Source organism: Lontra canadensis, unplaced genomic scaffold, assembly GCF_010015895.1.
Source record: "Lontra canadensis isolate GAN:19392208 unplaced genomic scaffold, GSC_riverotter_1.0 scaffold59, whole genome shotgun sequence".
NCBI lineage: Eukaryota > Metazoa > Chordata > Mammalia > Carnivora > Mustelidae > Lontra > Lontra canadensis.
In genome coordinates this window covers 2,974,822-2,990,568 of record NW_022631053.1, presented here as the reverse complement: position 1 = coordinate 2,990,568, position 15,747 = coordinate 2,974,822, and the positions used below count along the sequence as shown (strand labels likewise).

Genomic DNA, 15,747 nt, shown 5'->3' with positions numbered 1-15,747 from the left:
CGCGGCTCAGAGCGCGAGGGGCCGCCTCCCCCTCCATCCCCTCCTCGGTTGGACCCTCAGACCGTGCCTCCAGCCTCGGCTCCTGGCCCCATGGCTCCGGGTCTGGTCCCCACGAGACCCCCGCGGCCCGAGTCCAAGGCCCGCCCCCTCGGGGAGGCGGATGTGGGAGGCTCGGGCCGGGACGCAGCCGCGATCCCGGGGCTGGGTGTGTGTGGGGGGGGGCGGCCGCGGGGGGCGGCTGCCCTCGGGGTCTGGGAGCCATGCGGGGGATGGTCCGGGCCCTGCGGCCCCAGCAAGGGGCGAGCTGGCCGCCCGTCGGCTAGTTGGGCAATAGGAAACGGTTTATTAGGAGGGAGTGGTGGAGCCGGGCCAGGCAGGAAGACGCTGGAATAAGAAACATTTTTGCTCCAGCCCCTTTCCCAGTCCCGGGAGGCCGCCGCGCCATCCGCGCCGAGCGAGCCCCTCCCGGGTCCCAGCGCCGTCCCGGGCCGCACACGACCCGTGCCGCCGTCCAGCGCTCGCCGGGCTACCGCGGCCTCCGCCAGGGAGGGGACGTGCCCGGCCCGCTGCCTGCAGGGCGGGCTCAGAGGTGAGTCCAGGTCCCCCGCCCCTCAACCCTGCAGAGGCCCTTCTTGGGGCAGATCCCAGAGAGCGTCTCAAAGAGGTTGCCGTAGGGTCAGTCCCGCTCCTCACGGGGGCTAGCTGCGCCTCACCTTCCCCGCACATCTGCGCGTGACCCCATCTGAGACTGGAACAGACTGGGCCGAAATCGGTCTGGGAATCAGAAAACTCTTGGCTCCTGGGGCTAGTCACTTCACTTCTCTGTTCCCCTAGCCTCATCTGTAAATGGGCAGAAGGGATTCCCGCTCTTCTTCCCAGACGGGGGACCCCCGAGTCTGTCCAGGCAGCTGCCTTCACCTGGAAGGGAGTGTCTACTTCCTGAGCATCCCCTGGAAGCCCACCTTTCCTGGACCAGCCTCTACAGCTCTTGATTAAGGCACCTGCCACTGTAATTCCCTCGAAAAAACCTCACCTCCAAACCCTACGTGGTCAGATAATCCCCATGCCATGGTCTTCCCTAGGCATCCAGGCCAGAGGCTTTCCCAATCTCCCTGCAGGCTGGCACCCCAGGCCGGCCCTGGAGGTCAGTGCTGTTAAGAGCATCTCTGGCCTGGCCACCCACCCCCTTTTCTTCTTGAACGACAAGGGCATAGTGGACTCTAGCCCTTGGCCTCTCTATAGGAGGGGTTTCTGGATGAGTCAGGCTCTGTCCTCCCTGATCCCTCTCTGCCCCATTTGCCCTGATCCCTCTCACCTCCCATCTCATGGGGTGGTAAAAATCGCTACCGTTTATTGAGTACCTACTATGTAGTCTTAGATGTGCACTGAGCTCCATTTCTCTCATGTCATCCTGGCCACAGTTTAGCGAGACAGGTTTATTACACCCATCCTCCTGAAAGGGAAAGAGTTTTGGACCTGCGTCACTTGTCAAAAGCCCCATGGATGGTGTAAATGGTGCTATTGCATTTTGGGTGGCATTTATTAGGCGCTAACTGTATGTCACTTAGTTTTCTGCTAAATAAGTACAGTGTACCCCTGAAATGAGCACTCCTCTTATTCTCTCTCTCTCTCTTTTTTTTTTTTTTTTTTGGTAGGGAAGCCTAAGCCTCAGAAAGTTGAAGTAACTTGCCCCACATCTCATAGCTCTAAGTGGCAGAGGCAGGGTTTGAACCCTGACCCCTGTGCTGTCTGGTGCTGCCTGCGCTTTCTGTCTGGCCCTAAGATTCAGGCCTGATGTTCCATCACCCTGGCCATGAAGGGCCAGGGAGATGATGCCGTTGAAAGTGTTGTGTGTATGGGAAGGGCAGCTAGTCCATGCTGTTTGGCTAAGACCTGTTGACATGCCAAGCGAGGCTCTTCCAGCCCTGTGACAATTCCTAGAGTGTGCTGGGGAGAAGCAGAATGACAGCCACCTTCTGGGCGCACCCTGACTCTGGTTCTTCCACTTAAGACCAAGCCTACAGCAAGCAGATGATTTCTGTCTTCACATCTAAACAAACCCACATCGGGCACCCGGCGATGACAACAGCTGTGTGCCATCTGTTACTGTCCACAAACCCCACTTGCTCTCTTTCTGCCTTTGAGGGACTCACTGAATACCAAGGAATTGGAGACAGGAAATGTCCAAGGGAGGATTTATTCCCAGCAGCGTAAGTTGATCAGGACACAGGTGGTGATCGCAGGCAAGAAAGTTAATGTTCCTGAGCCTCAGTTTCCCCACTGGGTGGTTGCCAGGATTAAATGAGATTAACCGTGAAAACTGAGTCCTTGGCCCATGAATAGTATTCAGAGACAGTCAATTCTTATCAGGAAGGCTTTCATGGTGATAAGTTAACATTTGAAATTAGCTTGGCACCTGGGATCTCTGCCCCCCAGCGGCGCTGCTTCTGTCCACACATCTTCCACCTTCGAAGTGGAGGGATGCACCCGCCTTGGGGAGTCTGTGCTGGAGTCAGGTCTCAGGGCAGATCCGTCAGGGTCGCTGGGAGTTCAGACTGGTCTGGGCACAGGACCCTCCTGTACTTCGCTCCATGCTGGGCCCGGCTAAAAGCTGGAGGGAGAATCCCTGTTTTACTCCCCCATATTCCCGAGATTCTACCAGAGGTGGATTCTGCAAATGCTGCCAGGCTCTCCCTGCACTGTGGCTGAGCCTGGGAAGCTGGAGAACAAAGCCCTCACCCCGCCCTCACCTCTGCAGGGGCTCCTCCAGCTGGGGAGGGGAGGTGCCCTGGTGGGAGTGAATCTCTGCCCTCCGCACCCTGGTCCCTGACCCAGCAGGGCCCGCACAGCGAAATGAAAAGTGGCCCGGATTTAGCCCCATGTAGGGCACATTTCTCAGGGGGTGGTACCCATGCCAACTGATGAGAATTACCTGGAGACCTTTTTTAAAAATGCATGCTTCTTGCTGGTCCCAGATGGACTGAAGTCAGAATTTGGAAGGGGGGCGAGTAAGGCCAAAAAATGTGCGTTTCTAACGAAGCACTTCAAGCAATTCTAATGAGTAATAAAGTAGGTAAGGGGGGTACACTGGGGCAAAGTCAGAAAAGTGGACGCATGGGTACAGGATCTGAAAAGGATGCCTGACTTCATCCTTCCAGTTATCCACCCTTTCTTTCCTACCCTGTGCTTTCTCCTTAGCTGCTCTCTGGGAAACAAAGGCTTCCACGGATGGCTTCCCCACCCCTACCACAGGCGACAAATTCAGCTCCTCTGGAGCTCCTTCTCCAGCTACCAGTTGCACTGCTGGACAGAGTTCTCACTGCCTGCCCGGGGGTGGGGGGGGGCAAGAGGCAAGAGGTCAGGCAAGAGACTGGGGACACAGCTGCAGCAGCCCAAGGCTCTGTTTCCTCCCCCAGCCCTGGGCCTCTGGGGCAGAGGAAGCCCAGGCAGGAAGGCCAGAGCTGCCACCAGCCAGAGAGGCCCATGAGCTACACACATCACCCCGAACCATCCTACCCTCAGGGCCTCAACACCATGGAGCTTCATTTGGTACCTTTCTTAGACTATGGGCCTGCCAAAGCCCATGTGGCCAGACAGCCAGCCCTCCCAACCTCCCTGGGTTATGCCAGAAGTCACTCCCACTCCCTCGTGTTAGCTGCTCCTGCCTGGGGATCCAGTCGCCAGGCACACACCCGCACCCTCGCCACCATTCAGAAAGTCCTTCTTGCTGTCTGCCCTCAGTCCTTGCTGCAGTGTGTCAGCCCTTATCCTCTTGTTCTCAGCCTTTGAGAGAATGAAGAAGGGGGTGACTTCTGGAGCACTAGATGGTTTGGGACCTGGGTTGTGGACTATCCTAGATCAGAATTACTTCCCTAACCCTCTCTACCACACTTCTGGAAAAGTTCAACCTTAACCAGCCATGGAAGGTCAAACATTCAGTGCCTAAGAATGTTTCACTTCCCTTCCCACGTTCACTGGCCCTACCCCCACCCCTTCCCAGGACAGCAAGGAGAGGGAAGGGAGGGGGCCAGGGAATGGCTCAGAGTGGGTGCCTTATACTCTGGTGAGGTGTAGAGGGGTTTCCTTGCACGTGGTGTGAGCCAGCGCTGTTCAAGATCTATACGGTTGTTACAGCCCAGAGGGCTCAGACCCAGGCTGTCACCTGGATTGGGAGACAGAATGGAGGAAGCAGTGGCCTGGGAGTCTGAACACCTGGGGTGTACTCTTGTTACTGCCACTGACCTTGGACAAGTTTGACCTTGGACGAGTCTCCTGGGCTGTCTGAGGTTTAATCTCTATCTTTTCTAAAATAAGGAGCTGGGCTTTGTGGTTCCCAAGGTGTCACCCTAGAATTCTGTGATGGGGCGGTCCCAGCCGCAAGTGGCTCTTCCAGACCCTGTAGCCACCCCAGCCTTCCCTGAGAACACACCCGGAGCTCTTTACTGTGCGTGACTCCTGCCTGTTCTATCCAGACCCCAATCTAAACAATCTTGATTCCTGTTCCCAGCTTGGCGGGACCCTGAATGGCAGGAAGTGAAGACAGGAGCCTGTTTATATTTGAGGCAGCCAGTGCTGGGGGGGGGGGGCACTGGGAAAGGGGTGGACAGGGAGGGGATGGGCAGGAGCAGAGGACCGACGGGTGGGGGGGACTGCTGAAGAGAAGCTCCTTGCACCCCGGCCCCATGCCCTCTCTGCCCTCCAGTCTGAACTCAGAAGCAGGGGTAAAGAGCTGGGAGTACCCCAAACTCTCTGTCACTTAAGCATGGCTCCCCCACCCTCTACCCCTAACAGGATGGTTTCCATGGGGAAGTGAACCAGGACTTCCCCTATAGGCCCCGCCCCAAAGCCAGACACAGGGAGTAGGGAGGAGGCCTCCATGCCCCCCCAAAACTCCCAGTAATTTCCTCTGGGTGGGAGGGACCCACAGTCAGTGGCTGAAAACTCCGAGGGGATCACATTTCACAGACCTTACTGCACCCCCTCTCCTCTTCAGGGACCATGATCTTGGACTCCCCCAGGAGAGGCCTTCTGATGTTCCTGATGGCCTTGGGCCTGACCCAGGGTAAGTACTAGGGAAGCAGGTAGGGGACAGGGGCCGGAATGGGGAAAGAGCTGGCTGGGTTCAGCTCTTGCTGGGGCTGAATTTGAGGAGCTAGAGAGAGGGGCTACTTAGGAGCTTGGCTGGAGGGTGGGAGGCAGGCTTAGTTAGAGTAAGCCCCCTGCTACCCCAGCCTTCCTTTGTGTCCTTCTGATGCAAACCCATGGGCTGATGCTCTACTGGCCTCCACGTTGGGCACCTCTATCTGGAGGGTGCAGAGAGTGGGGACGTTGACAGGGAGGGCCTGGGAGAGCACTCAGGGTTGGGGCTGGGGGCCAGAGCTGGGCCTAGACCCAAAGGGAAGGTCCTAGGATCAGGGAGGGGACAGTAGCCTGGTTCTCATCATGTCAGAGGGTAAGGTTCTAGAAGGAAGGATGATCTAAGGATGGGACTAAAGGAGCAAGGCCTCAGGGGGTGTGTTTGAGAGGCCAGAAGGGAGGGGCAACGGGACGGACATGGGTGTGAGGCCCGGCCTAGGAGTGGGGCCCAGAGTGGCTGAGCTTCCAGTGTGTCTCGCAGGTGACCCCATGAAGCCCTCTCGGGGCCCGCTGGTCACCTGCACCTGTGAGAGCCCACAGTGCAGGGGGCCTACCTGCCAGGGGCTCTGGTGCACGGTCGTGCTGGTGCGGGAGGAGGGCCGGCAGCCGCAGGAGCACCGGGGCTGCGGGAGCCTGCATGAGGAGCTGTGCCGGGGGCGCCCCACCGAGTTCGTCAACCATTACTGCTGCTACAGCAGCCTCTGCAACCACAATGTGTCCCTGGTCCTGGAGGGTACGTGCGGCCACCCCGGCTGGCCCTCCCCATCCTCTCTGACCCTTCCTCTCCGCCCTGCTCCCACCTCACGCTCTGGCAAGGAGGGGTGGTGGGAGGAGGGGAGGCAGGACCCTGGGATCTGACTGGCAGAGTGGCCAGGTGGGGGGATCTGGCCTAGTGGTAGCTGGGCCTCCGTGTCCTCCTCCACCAGCCACCCAAATTCCTCCGGAGCAGCCGAAGGTAGATGGCCAGCTGCCTCTGATCCTGGGCCCCGTGCTGGCCTTGTTGGCCCTGGGGGCCTTGGGGGCCCTGGGCCTGTGGCATGTCCGGCGGAGGCAGGAGAAGCAGCGGGCCCTGCACAGCGAGCTGGGCGAGTCCAGCCTCATCCTGAAGGCATCCGAGCAGGGGGACAGCATGCTGGGGGTATGGGCTTGGGAGAACCTGGCATGTGGGTTGGGGAGGCGGGGAGACAGGAGCCATAGAACCAAAGGGGGTGCCGAGGGACAAGTAACCAAGAAAGGTGCAATCGCACTCAAAATCTGGGGGATGGGGGTTGCTGGGCGAGTGAGGAGCATGTGAGGACAGTAGCGGGTCCCAGCTTAAGGAGGAAGAAATGGCCTGGGCCAGGTGGTGCAGCCCATCAGTGGCCTGTCCGTATCCCTCAGGATCTCCTGGACAGTGATTGCACCACGGGCAGTGGCTCAGGACTCCCCTTCCTGGTGCAAAGGACAGTGGCACGGCAGGTGGCCCTCGTGGAGTGTGTAGGTGAGCCGTGGAGGGGAGGTGGGACTGAGGGCACCAGTGAGCTTGCAGGAGTGAGCAAGCTCTTGGCCTCCAAGTCACAGGCAGGGCCAGGTCCCGAGTGGGAATTCTGCTGGGTAGGGAGTGGCCTGGAGATGGGTCAGGGCAAGACCTTCGGCAGGTGCTGGGGTAGCCAGGCAAATGGGGCTGGGGCTGGACTAAGCGAAACAAACATCAGGATTTTGCAGTTGGGGTCAGTGCAGCACCAAGATGGGGGTTTCTTCTGGGGTTCCCCATGCCCAAGGGCTGTGCATGCCCATATGTGACCTCTACCATCCCTCCCACCTTTGGATCAGGCAAGGGTCGCTACGGCGAGGTGTGGCGTGGCCTGTGGCATGGTGAAAGCGTGGCCGTCAAGATCTTCTCTTCAAGGGATGAACAGTCCTGGTTCCGGGAGACTGAGATCTATAATACAGTGCTGCTCAGACACGACAACATCCTTGGTAAGTTGGGAATACTAAGCCAGACCCGGGGCTTTCAGCCCTCTGCCCTCAGGGCTGGAGTCCCTGACCTAGTCAGGCCTGGTGACACTGACCTAGTCCTGAAGGACACCTGTCAGCCCCTCAGCCCCGACCTCTGACTCCAGCTCCCTCTCCGACCTAAGCCAGACCAGCCTCCACCCCCAGCCCCAGCTTTGCCCTGACCATCTCTCCTCTGTCCCTAGCCCTGACCCCAATTAGCCCAGCCTCCTTTCTCCCTTGCCCCTCTGCTGAGCCATCTATGGACCCTCTGCGCATAGGCTTTATCGCCTCAGACATGACCTCCCGCAACTCAAGCACGCAGCTGTGGCTTATCACGCACTACCACGAGCACGGCTCCCTCTACGACTTTCTTCAGAGGCAGACACTGGAGCCTCAGCTGGCCCTGAGGCTAGCTGTGTCGGCTGCCTGCGGCCTGGCTCACCTGCACGTGGAGATCTTTGGCACACAGGGCAAGCCAGCCATCGCGCACCGAGACCTCAAAAGCCGCAACGTTCTGGTCAAGAGCAACCTGCAGTGCTGCATCGCTGACCTGGGTGAGCTGCTGGGCAGGGGCGGGCGCCGGCCGGGTGCGGGCTCGAGCAGCCTCCCTCCCCGCTTTGTCCTGTGTGTGTGTGTGTGTGTGTGTGTGTGTGTGTGTGTGTTGACAATGATGCTTCTGATCAGTGCTTTAAAACCTCCTGGCGCGTGGGTTGTCTATTTCACCTCTGCAAGAGCCCCGCGAGTTGCCTGGTGGCTTTGAAAGCCCATACTCCTTCTGGCGTACCGCCTGGGCTCCAGGACTTGGGAGAAAGGGGCAGGGTACCAGGAACCTGGGTTGTCCCCCTGGATTCACTTGACTGCATTGCTCCCCTCACCAGGCCTCGGGGTTCTGCTCTGTGAAATGGGCACAATAACGCCTGCTTTGCCGACTCACATCTCTCTGGGCACTTGGGCACCTAGCAGGAGGGCTACACAAGCCAAGCATACCAGGGACAGGTGGGCCCGGGGGTGCAGTCTCCCAGCCGGCCTCCGGGCAGGTGTCCGTCTGCCTGCTGCTCCATGTCCCACCATCTCTCTCCATGCCCTCCTTGCCTCCTGCACCCCAGCTTCCGGGGCCACCCCGGAATCTGGGGCTCGGCTGAGTGGCAGGAGTGACAGGCCCGGTCCCCACAGGCCTGGCTGTGATGCACTCCCAGGGTAGTGATTACCTGGACATCGGGAACAACCCACGAGTGGGCACCAAGCGGTACATGGCCCCCGAGGTGCTGGAAGAACAGATCCGCACCGACTGCTTCGAGTCCTACAAGTGGACAGACATCTGGGCCTTTGGCCTGGTGCTATGGGAGATTGCCCGTCGGACCATTGTCAACGGTGAGGGCCTGCCCTGCGCAGGGTTGGGGAAGGGGCCTGGGGCCGATGGATAGACAGGCGGACAGGCAGGAGACAGGGGCCTCCTGCCACAGATGGTGTCCATGGCCTGAGGGTTCAACTGAGTGACCTTTTAAGGTGTGACTCTGGGAGTCTGAGAGTATGGCTGTGAAATCCTGGATAATAACAGAAATATCAGTAGCAGCTAACTTTTATTGAGCTTAAACATGTTATATCCATGTATTATCCTAGTACATCGTCCCGTGTTGGCAGGGGGTGGTGAAACTTCGTGGTTAAGAGCATGGGTTGGGAATCACACCACCTGGGCTCCGTTCCTGACCTTGCCACTGACCATGGGCAGGTTACTTAACCTCTCTGTGTCTCAGTTTCATTTGAAAAGGGGAATGAAGACAGCTCAAGTTGTTGAGATAATCCCAGGATAGCATCTGAAGCTATTCTGGGGCTCGGTAAATATTCATGGCAATTTATCGTAGTAACGAATGCCTGACACAGTATCGTCCCCATTTCCCAGGTGAAGGTACTGAGGTACAGAATTACTGAGGGCTGGAGGCAGCACCGGGGTCTGAAATCCAGGCTGTCGGACTCTGGGTCCGTAGTTTCTTTGCTGCAAAAATGCAGGATAGAATAGCATCTACACTGCCTGCTTATCGCTGCCTCGTTATGACTGCGGGTGCCTGTGAATGGGCTGGGAGCAGGTGGAGGGACCCTGTTCCTGCTGGCCGGGACAGGGGTAGCCCTGGGGCCGGTGCCTTCCCAGCTCTGGGGTGGAAGGATATTGGGTGGTGGTCTGGACCAGGCTGGGGAGGCTTGTCAGTCTCCATGGAGGCTGTCTATGGGGAGGGATTGCTGGCTGTCCTGACAGGTTGGGGACAACCTCAGTATATGACTGGAGCTCTGTTCCTTGGGGACAGGGACCTTTTCCATTTCCTGAGCATCTGCTAGTAGCCACCCCAGGCTTCATTTCCCCTTAGCATTGACAGGTGGAGGGCAGAGTGTAACCAACCAGTCCCTCTGGGAGACTCTCGAGGAGCTCAGATTCCTGTCCCCTCAGGTGTGAACTCCTAGGCTAACATTGGCTGGGGCAGGGGGCACCTGGAAGGAGCCGAGGCCCCTTGGATGAGGCTGTGGGCGGAAAGAAAGGGCTGGCCTGGCCAGGGCTGATGGGGGAGGCTGACTGCAGACTCCTGGGGCGGAGGGAAGCTCTGTCAGCCCCACACAGATTCGTGGCGCATTATAAACACTGTAATCTGGTGTCAGCCCCGGCACTGATTAAAGGCCCATTAGACACGCTCAGGCCTCTGTGCAGTGCTGATTAGGGCTCGAGCGGCACAGGGGCCGGCCTGGAAGCCCGCCATGGAGAGAACAGCTGGTGTAGGGCTCTTCTGAGGTTGTGACTGTGTGGCCATGGCCCCCCACCTCAGGCTGGGAAGCAGGGGCGGGAGGAGGGGTCTGGGGGCCCTTCTCTGGTTCTGGCCTCTTCTGCCTGAGCTGTCCGCAGCTCTGCAGGCAGCGTTTTCCAGAAGGTTCCTGCTAAGGGATGTTGGGGAGGAGCGGTGCTGGTGAGGGGGGCAGCGAGGCCTGTGCTGTCGTTGACAGGGGGTGGCTGTTATGTGGACTTGGGTAAAAACCCCTTTCTTCTTGTGCCACATTACTGTCCCCCAGCAGTAGGCCAGCTCTCCTCCCGTGAGCAGAGCTCGGAGGTCAAGAGCGTGGGCTTTGGTTAGAGCGTCAGGGCTCACTTAAATCCATCACTTACTTACCTGTGTGATTTTCGCCAAGTTTCTTCACCCCTCTGGCCTTGGTTCCATTGTTCATAAAGTGGAGCTAATAGTATGACTTATCTCACAGGGTTGTTGTGAGGATTTAATGCTGTGAAGTTAGGACAGCGCCCTGCACAGCGTACGTGGCCAGTAAATGTGTTTTGTTTTTGTTTTTAAAGATTTTATTTATTTATTTGACAGAAAGAGACACAGCGAGAGAAGGAACACAAGCAGGGGGAGTGGGAGAGGGAGATGCAGGCTTCCTGCTGAGCAGGGAGCCCGATGTGGGGCTTGATCCCAGGCTCCTGGGATCATGACCTGAGCAGAAGGCAGACGCTTGATGACTGAGCCACACAGGCGCCCCCAGTAAACGTTTTTATCAGGCATCTGGGAGAGTAGGGACCTGGGAGCAGTGCCTGGGCCCTGGGTGGGAGGCAGCCACGGAGAGACTATAATGAGGTCCAGCCTAGGAATCTGATGAGATGAGTTTAAGTCTGGACTCTGCCCTTACTAGTGGTGTAACCTTGGGCTTACCTTCCCTGAGCATCAGTCTCTTCATCTGTAAGCTAGAGGTCACAATAATACCCAGGGTGTTGTGACAAAGATGAAGAAGGGGGAGCACGAAAGTATTTATAGCACACAGTGGCTGGCATCTTCTGGGGAGTGCAAGTTCAATAGTCATAGTTCTTTTTAAATTTTTTTAAGATTTTATTTATTTATTTATTTGACACAGAGAGAGAGAGAGATCACAAGTAGGCAGAGAGGCAGGAGGAGGAAGGGGCAGGGAAGCAGGCTCCCCGCTGAGCAGAGAGCCCAATGCGGGGCTTGATCCCAGGACCCTGAGATCATGACCTGAGCCGAAGGCAGAGGCTTAACCCACTGAGCCACCCAGGCGTGCCATCAATAGTCTAATTCTTACTATTTGTAAACATATTGATTATATTTTAGAGGCCCTTTCAGGGTTAGCTTGGGTCAGATAGCTGGTTTTCTGGAACTTGGGACAGAAGGTGGGCAGGGCTCTCCTTGGGGTGGCATGGAGCCTTCCTGGGGTGTCAAGTGACAGTCCCATCTCCCCTCCATCCTCAGGCATTGTGGAGGACTACAGGCCACCCTTCTATGATGTGGTGCCCAATGACCCCAGCTTTGAGGACATGAAGAAGGTGGTGTGTGTTGATCAACAGACCCCCACCATCCCCAACCGGCTGGCTGCTGACCCGGTGAGGCCTTGGTGGGGACCAGGGTGGCACGGGGTGGTGGCTCACAGCTGGGAGTTCTGGCCCCAGGAGCATGTGCCTGAGGTCTTTGCCTCCCCTGGAGAGGTTCCAGAGGATAGAGTCCAGGGTCCCTCTCTGGGGACCCCTCCCCCATCCCTGGCCTGTGGACCCCTGAGATTTGGATTATGCTGGGATGTTCAGAACCTTCCCTCTGGCCCGGAAAGTCAGAGTCTCTCAGCTGCATTTCTTGCTATGAACTTTCATTGTTGCTGTTTGTTTTTGTTTTTTCTCAAAACCCTCTACATGCATACATAAGACACATACACATGTGTACATAAACACATACAGGCACGCACATGCTTCTACACAAACATATCCTCACGGATACATATGTGGCGTGCACAGACATGCCAGACTCTCAGCCCTGGGCAGACAAAGAGCATGTGTCCCACGCCTCCTCACTTCCCCTGTTATCTGTCGCTGGGCTGGCTGACAATAAGTGCTCAATCAATGTTTCTGGATAGAGCGAATGTACATGGATACACACATAGGTGCACAGACACATGTATGTTTCTGCAAAACATGCATATCCATAAAAAACCACATATATGCACTGCTCTGCATACACACACACACACACACACACACACTCTCTCCCTGTCAGGGGGCAGCTTGAGTTCTGAGGTTGGCTCACCCTGGGGCCACTGAGCGCCATGGGCTGGGTTCCTCCGCGGGCATTCCCCCAGTGGCCGCTGGGCCCAGCCGGGGCTGGTGGAAGTGCTGGGAGAGGCTGCCCTCCACGCGGGGGTCTGGCCATGGAGGGGCCCCTAAGCTTGCACATCTCCCCTTCCCTGGATCTTGGCGGAGGTGGGGGGTGGGTATAAGGCATTCCACAGACCCTCCTCGCAGAAGGGGGCCTGAGTGCACCCGAAGAGCTGGGTTGCAGCTGTCTTTCCATCCTGCCTGTTGCCTTCCACCCGCTTCTCACTCCACCATCTTCCTCTTCCTCTTCCATCTCTCTCTCTCTCCTCTCCTCCTTGCTTCCATTCTCTCCTCCCTTACCACACTGGCTTCCCTCTTTCCCTCAATGCTCTCCTCCTTTCTATCCTGCTTCTGTCTCCCCATTTCTGGGTGTCCTCCTTGTCACTCCATTTCCAGGTGCCCTTGACCCAGGTCTCTGCTTCCTCTCCTCTGTGTCTCCCCCCTCCCCCAAACAGGTCCTCTCAGGCCTGGCTCAGATGATGCGGGAGTGCTGGTACCCCAACCCCTCTGCCCGCCTCACTGCACTGCGAATCAAGAAGACACTGCAGAAACTGAGCAACGGTCTCGAGAAGCCCAAAGTGATTCACTAGCCACAGGCCTGAAGCCCGACTGACTCCCCTCTGCCTGCAGTGCATGTGGGGCGGGGAGGCAGACGGTGGCCCAGGGGCAGCTGTGCCTGCCCGCTCATCCAGCCAAAAATACAGCTGGGTTGAAACCCGATCCCCCGCTGTCTGGCCTGCTCAAAGCAGCAGGCTCCCTGACGCCTGGCTCCCTCCTCACCCTCATGCCCCGGTGCAGTCCCTACCACCCCCAGGACAGGATGCGAAAGAGGCCCCAGAGCCAGGGTGGCCAGGCCAGGGAATCCCAGTCGCCGGCCCGGAGCCCAGTCCTGCACTTTTCCCCCTGCCCTCAGTCAACCCCGCTGCCCCACCAGAGCTGCCAGGGTGATGCAGGGTTCTCTCTAGCCTTCAGGACACATCCTGCCTCTGGCATCAGCCCCACACCCACAGTCCATCATTTCCTCTCTGTGGGCTTGTCCGGGGCCTCTGTCTCCTGGACAGGACCCCACCAGCCCAGCACCAGCCGCCTGGGAGAGCTGGGGCCTGATCCTGGGCCCCTTCGCCATGCCCTCCCTAGCTCACTTCTTAGGGCCTTAAACCCAAGGAATCCTGCTGCAGGCGTGGCTGAGTCGGAGGACTGTGGAGAGGTAGTTGGTCAGATTGGGGAGGCCCAGGACCTTCAGAACAACGGGGAGACGCTGAAGCCAAGCACAGCTGGGGAAGGGCTCAGCTGGGAGTCAGGAGACCCATGTTCTGGTCCTGGGCAATTGCTCTACGGGACGTGAAGAATGAAGTCTTCACGGTCTGGAACCTTTGTTTCCTCATCTACCTATTGCAAGATTCGGTCCTGATATCCTTTGAGGTTTTGTCAGCTCTAATTTTCTTTGACATTTCAGCCTGTGTCAGGGGTCAGTCAGTTCATCTGTTCCTTCTCCTTTTGCCCAGCCCTGGTAGTTTGCCTCAAGGTGGGGACTTGAAAATGACTTAATCTGAGGCCAGGAGTGCCTGAAAGGTCTCCTAGACAAATTCTACAAGCTCCAATTCCCACTTTAACTCAAACCAGTGGCCATCCTTGGATTCAGACAGCCCTGGGCCTTTTGGCAGGCCACTCAACCCACTCTGTGGCTTAGCCTCTCTGTCCAGGGCTGAGAAGGACTGAGGGCTGGCTTCCTGCAGGGCCTCCAAGGCTCAGAAGACATTTGGCTCTGGCCAGCAAGCCTCCAGCACCCAGATTCCTGCTCTCCACTGGCCCCTGGCCCAGGCCCACAGCCTTGGCCAGGCCCCAGACAGTGTGTGTCTAGGAAGAACCTGGTGGCTGTGGAGAAACACATGGAAAGTTCAGCATTTGGCCGTGTCAAGGGTGTAGGTCCGTGCCATGAAGAGGTTACCCCAAACCCTGGGTGGGTGGATGGGCTGGAGGTCAGTGGATTGAAAGTAGAGCCTGAGGGTTGGGGGATGGGAGCGCTCAGCCTAGGGACAAGGACAGTTTCAAGCTTGGAAGACCTAGCATCTCAGCCCTCAGGCCACAGTGGAGAAGGACCTTCAATTTTCCCCAGGAGGTGACAGAAGTACAGCCTCCTCCCTCCTGCTTTGAATGACCCAGCACAACCTCCCCGGGGAAGCCTGCGTGCTGCTTCCACCAGCCACAGTGGCACTTTCCCAGGCCTGTCTTCCCAAGTTGTGCAAGGCCCACAGCACAACCAAGAAGTGAAACTGGGTGAAAACAGAAAGTGAGAGGGACCTGCTGGGTCCTCAGATGAGCTCGGGGCACTTTCATGTCTTCTGGTCACTGGAACCCACCCAGCCCAGGAGCCAGTCCCCACTCACCCCCCATGCCAGATTTTTATCTCTGTTGGATTGGGGGAAGGGGGACAAAGCATCTTCTCCTGGGACTCCACAGCCAGAAATGGAAGGCCACAACTCCCCGTGAGGCTGGAAAATCCCGGAGGGGGAGAAGGTCTGAGGCAGGAGGTGGAGTGACAGGGGCCTCCCTGTTGGGAAAGAGTAGTTAGTGGCTAGGGAGGAAGGGAGGCCCTGGGAAGAGCAGTGCACCTGGTGCTCCTGGTGCTCCTGTCTGAGGGTAGGAAGGTGTGACGGGGCCCAAATTACAGTCTGTCACCTGGGGACGTTGTGGGAGCACTTAGGTTGTGCTTAGCACATAGTAGGTCGTCAATAAACCGTGATTGAATCTCCAGCTCCTGCTGAGTTTTCCCAGGCTGGTTGGTGCCTCTGCAGTGGCTTGACGCAGAGAAAACCCGAGGTGGCAGGGAAGGAGTGGGTCCCAGAGCATCATGACCGGTCTTGCCCTTCCGGGTCAAGTCACAGCTGGCACAGACCCCCGCACCCGACCCTCAACAGCGGCCCAAATCTCAGTTCAGTCCCTCGGCTGAGAGTAGTCGGCACTCGCGGCGCCTGCCACACCGCCCTCTGCTGGCGGACGGCTGCCTAGCAGCCGCCTCCCGCCCCGCCCCTGCGCCGGGACCCGCTGGCCCTTCCCGGAACGAGACCGACTCCCGCAGCTGGGCGCAGCGTGCGTGCGCTGTGTCAGACCTCGCTTTGCAGGGACTGTCCCCTGAAATACACGCCTAGGAACGAGCTGTCTGCGTCTTTACGCAGGTGCAGCGTGGACCCGCCCACCTCAATTTCTCTGTTCATTCTCTTCCCAAATGCGGCCCCCACCTTGCCTGGAGTCTGGCTCGCTCATCCCTAAAATGGGAAGGAGCTCACATCCTCCTCAGGGACCCATCTTGGCAACATGGGCTTAGAAAGCACCTCCCCTACCCCTAACCCCGGGAAACTGGGGGCCAGGAAGTGTCATAGGGGAGAGAGGTACTGAAAGAAGCATAGAGGGTCTCCTCCATCTGACTTTCCATCCTTGAAAATTTGCGCCTTTGTATTTGAGGCCCTCTTAGGGAACCGCAGAAAAGGTACCCTAATTCTTTCTACCGC

At 57.8% G+C, this 15,747-nt stretch overlaps 1 protein-coding gene across 3 annotated transcripts; it reads left to right on the top strand.

Annotated features, from left to right (window-relative positions):
* The first annotated feature begins 283 nt into the window (after nucleotides 1-283).
* Nucleotides 284-14,992, top strand: ACVRL1 (activin A receptor like type 1). 3 transcript variants are annotated; one of them, XM_032876743.1, is made up of 10 exons: nucleotides 284-589; nucleotides 4,994-5,062; nucleotides 5,618-5,869; nucleotides 6,063-6,274; nucleotides 6,517-6,616; nucleotides 6,949-7,095; nucleotides 7,392-7,667; nucleotides 8,287-8,484; nucleotides 11,349-11,479; nucleotides 12,694-14,992. In XM_032876743.1, exons 2-10 carry the CDS (start codon nucleotides 4,999-5,001, stop codon nucleotides 12,826-12,828), a joined length of 1,515 nt encoding a protein of 504 aa, XP_032732634.1. In that variant the 5' UTR covers nucleotides 284-589; nucleotides 4,994-4,998; the 3' UTR covers nucleotides 12,829-14,992. The 3 variants fall into 3 exon arrangements, with proteins under 3 accessions (XP_032732634.1, XP_032732636.1, XP_032732635.1); XM_032876745.1 differs by lacking the exon at nucleotides 284-589 and adding an exon at nucleotides 1,838-2,210; XM_032876744.1 differs by lacking the exon at nucleotides 284-589 and adding an exon at nucleotides 4,704-4,721.
* Nucleotides 14,993-15,747: the final 755 nt, after the last annotated feature.

Bases quoted from the DNA above. Each gene is read 5' to 3' on its own strand.
- ACVRL1 (XM_032876743.1), top strand. From the start codon at position 4,999: ATGATCTTGGACTCCCCCAGGAGAGGCCTTCTGATGTTCCTGATGGCC. The intron at 6,275-6,516 runs GTATGGGCTTGG...CGTATCCCTCAG, and splicing joins AGGGGGACAGCATGCTGGGG to GATCTCCTGGACAGTGATTG. The intron at 7,668-8,286 runs GTGAGCTGCTGG...CGGTCCCCACAG, and splicing joins GTGCTGCATCGCTGACCTGG to GCCTGGCTGTGATGCACTCC.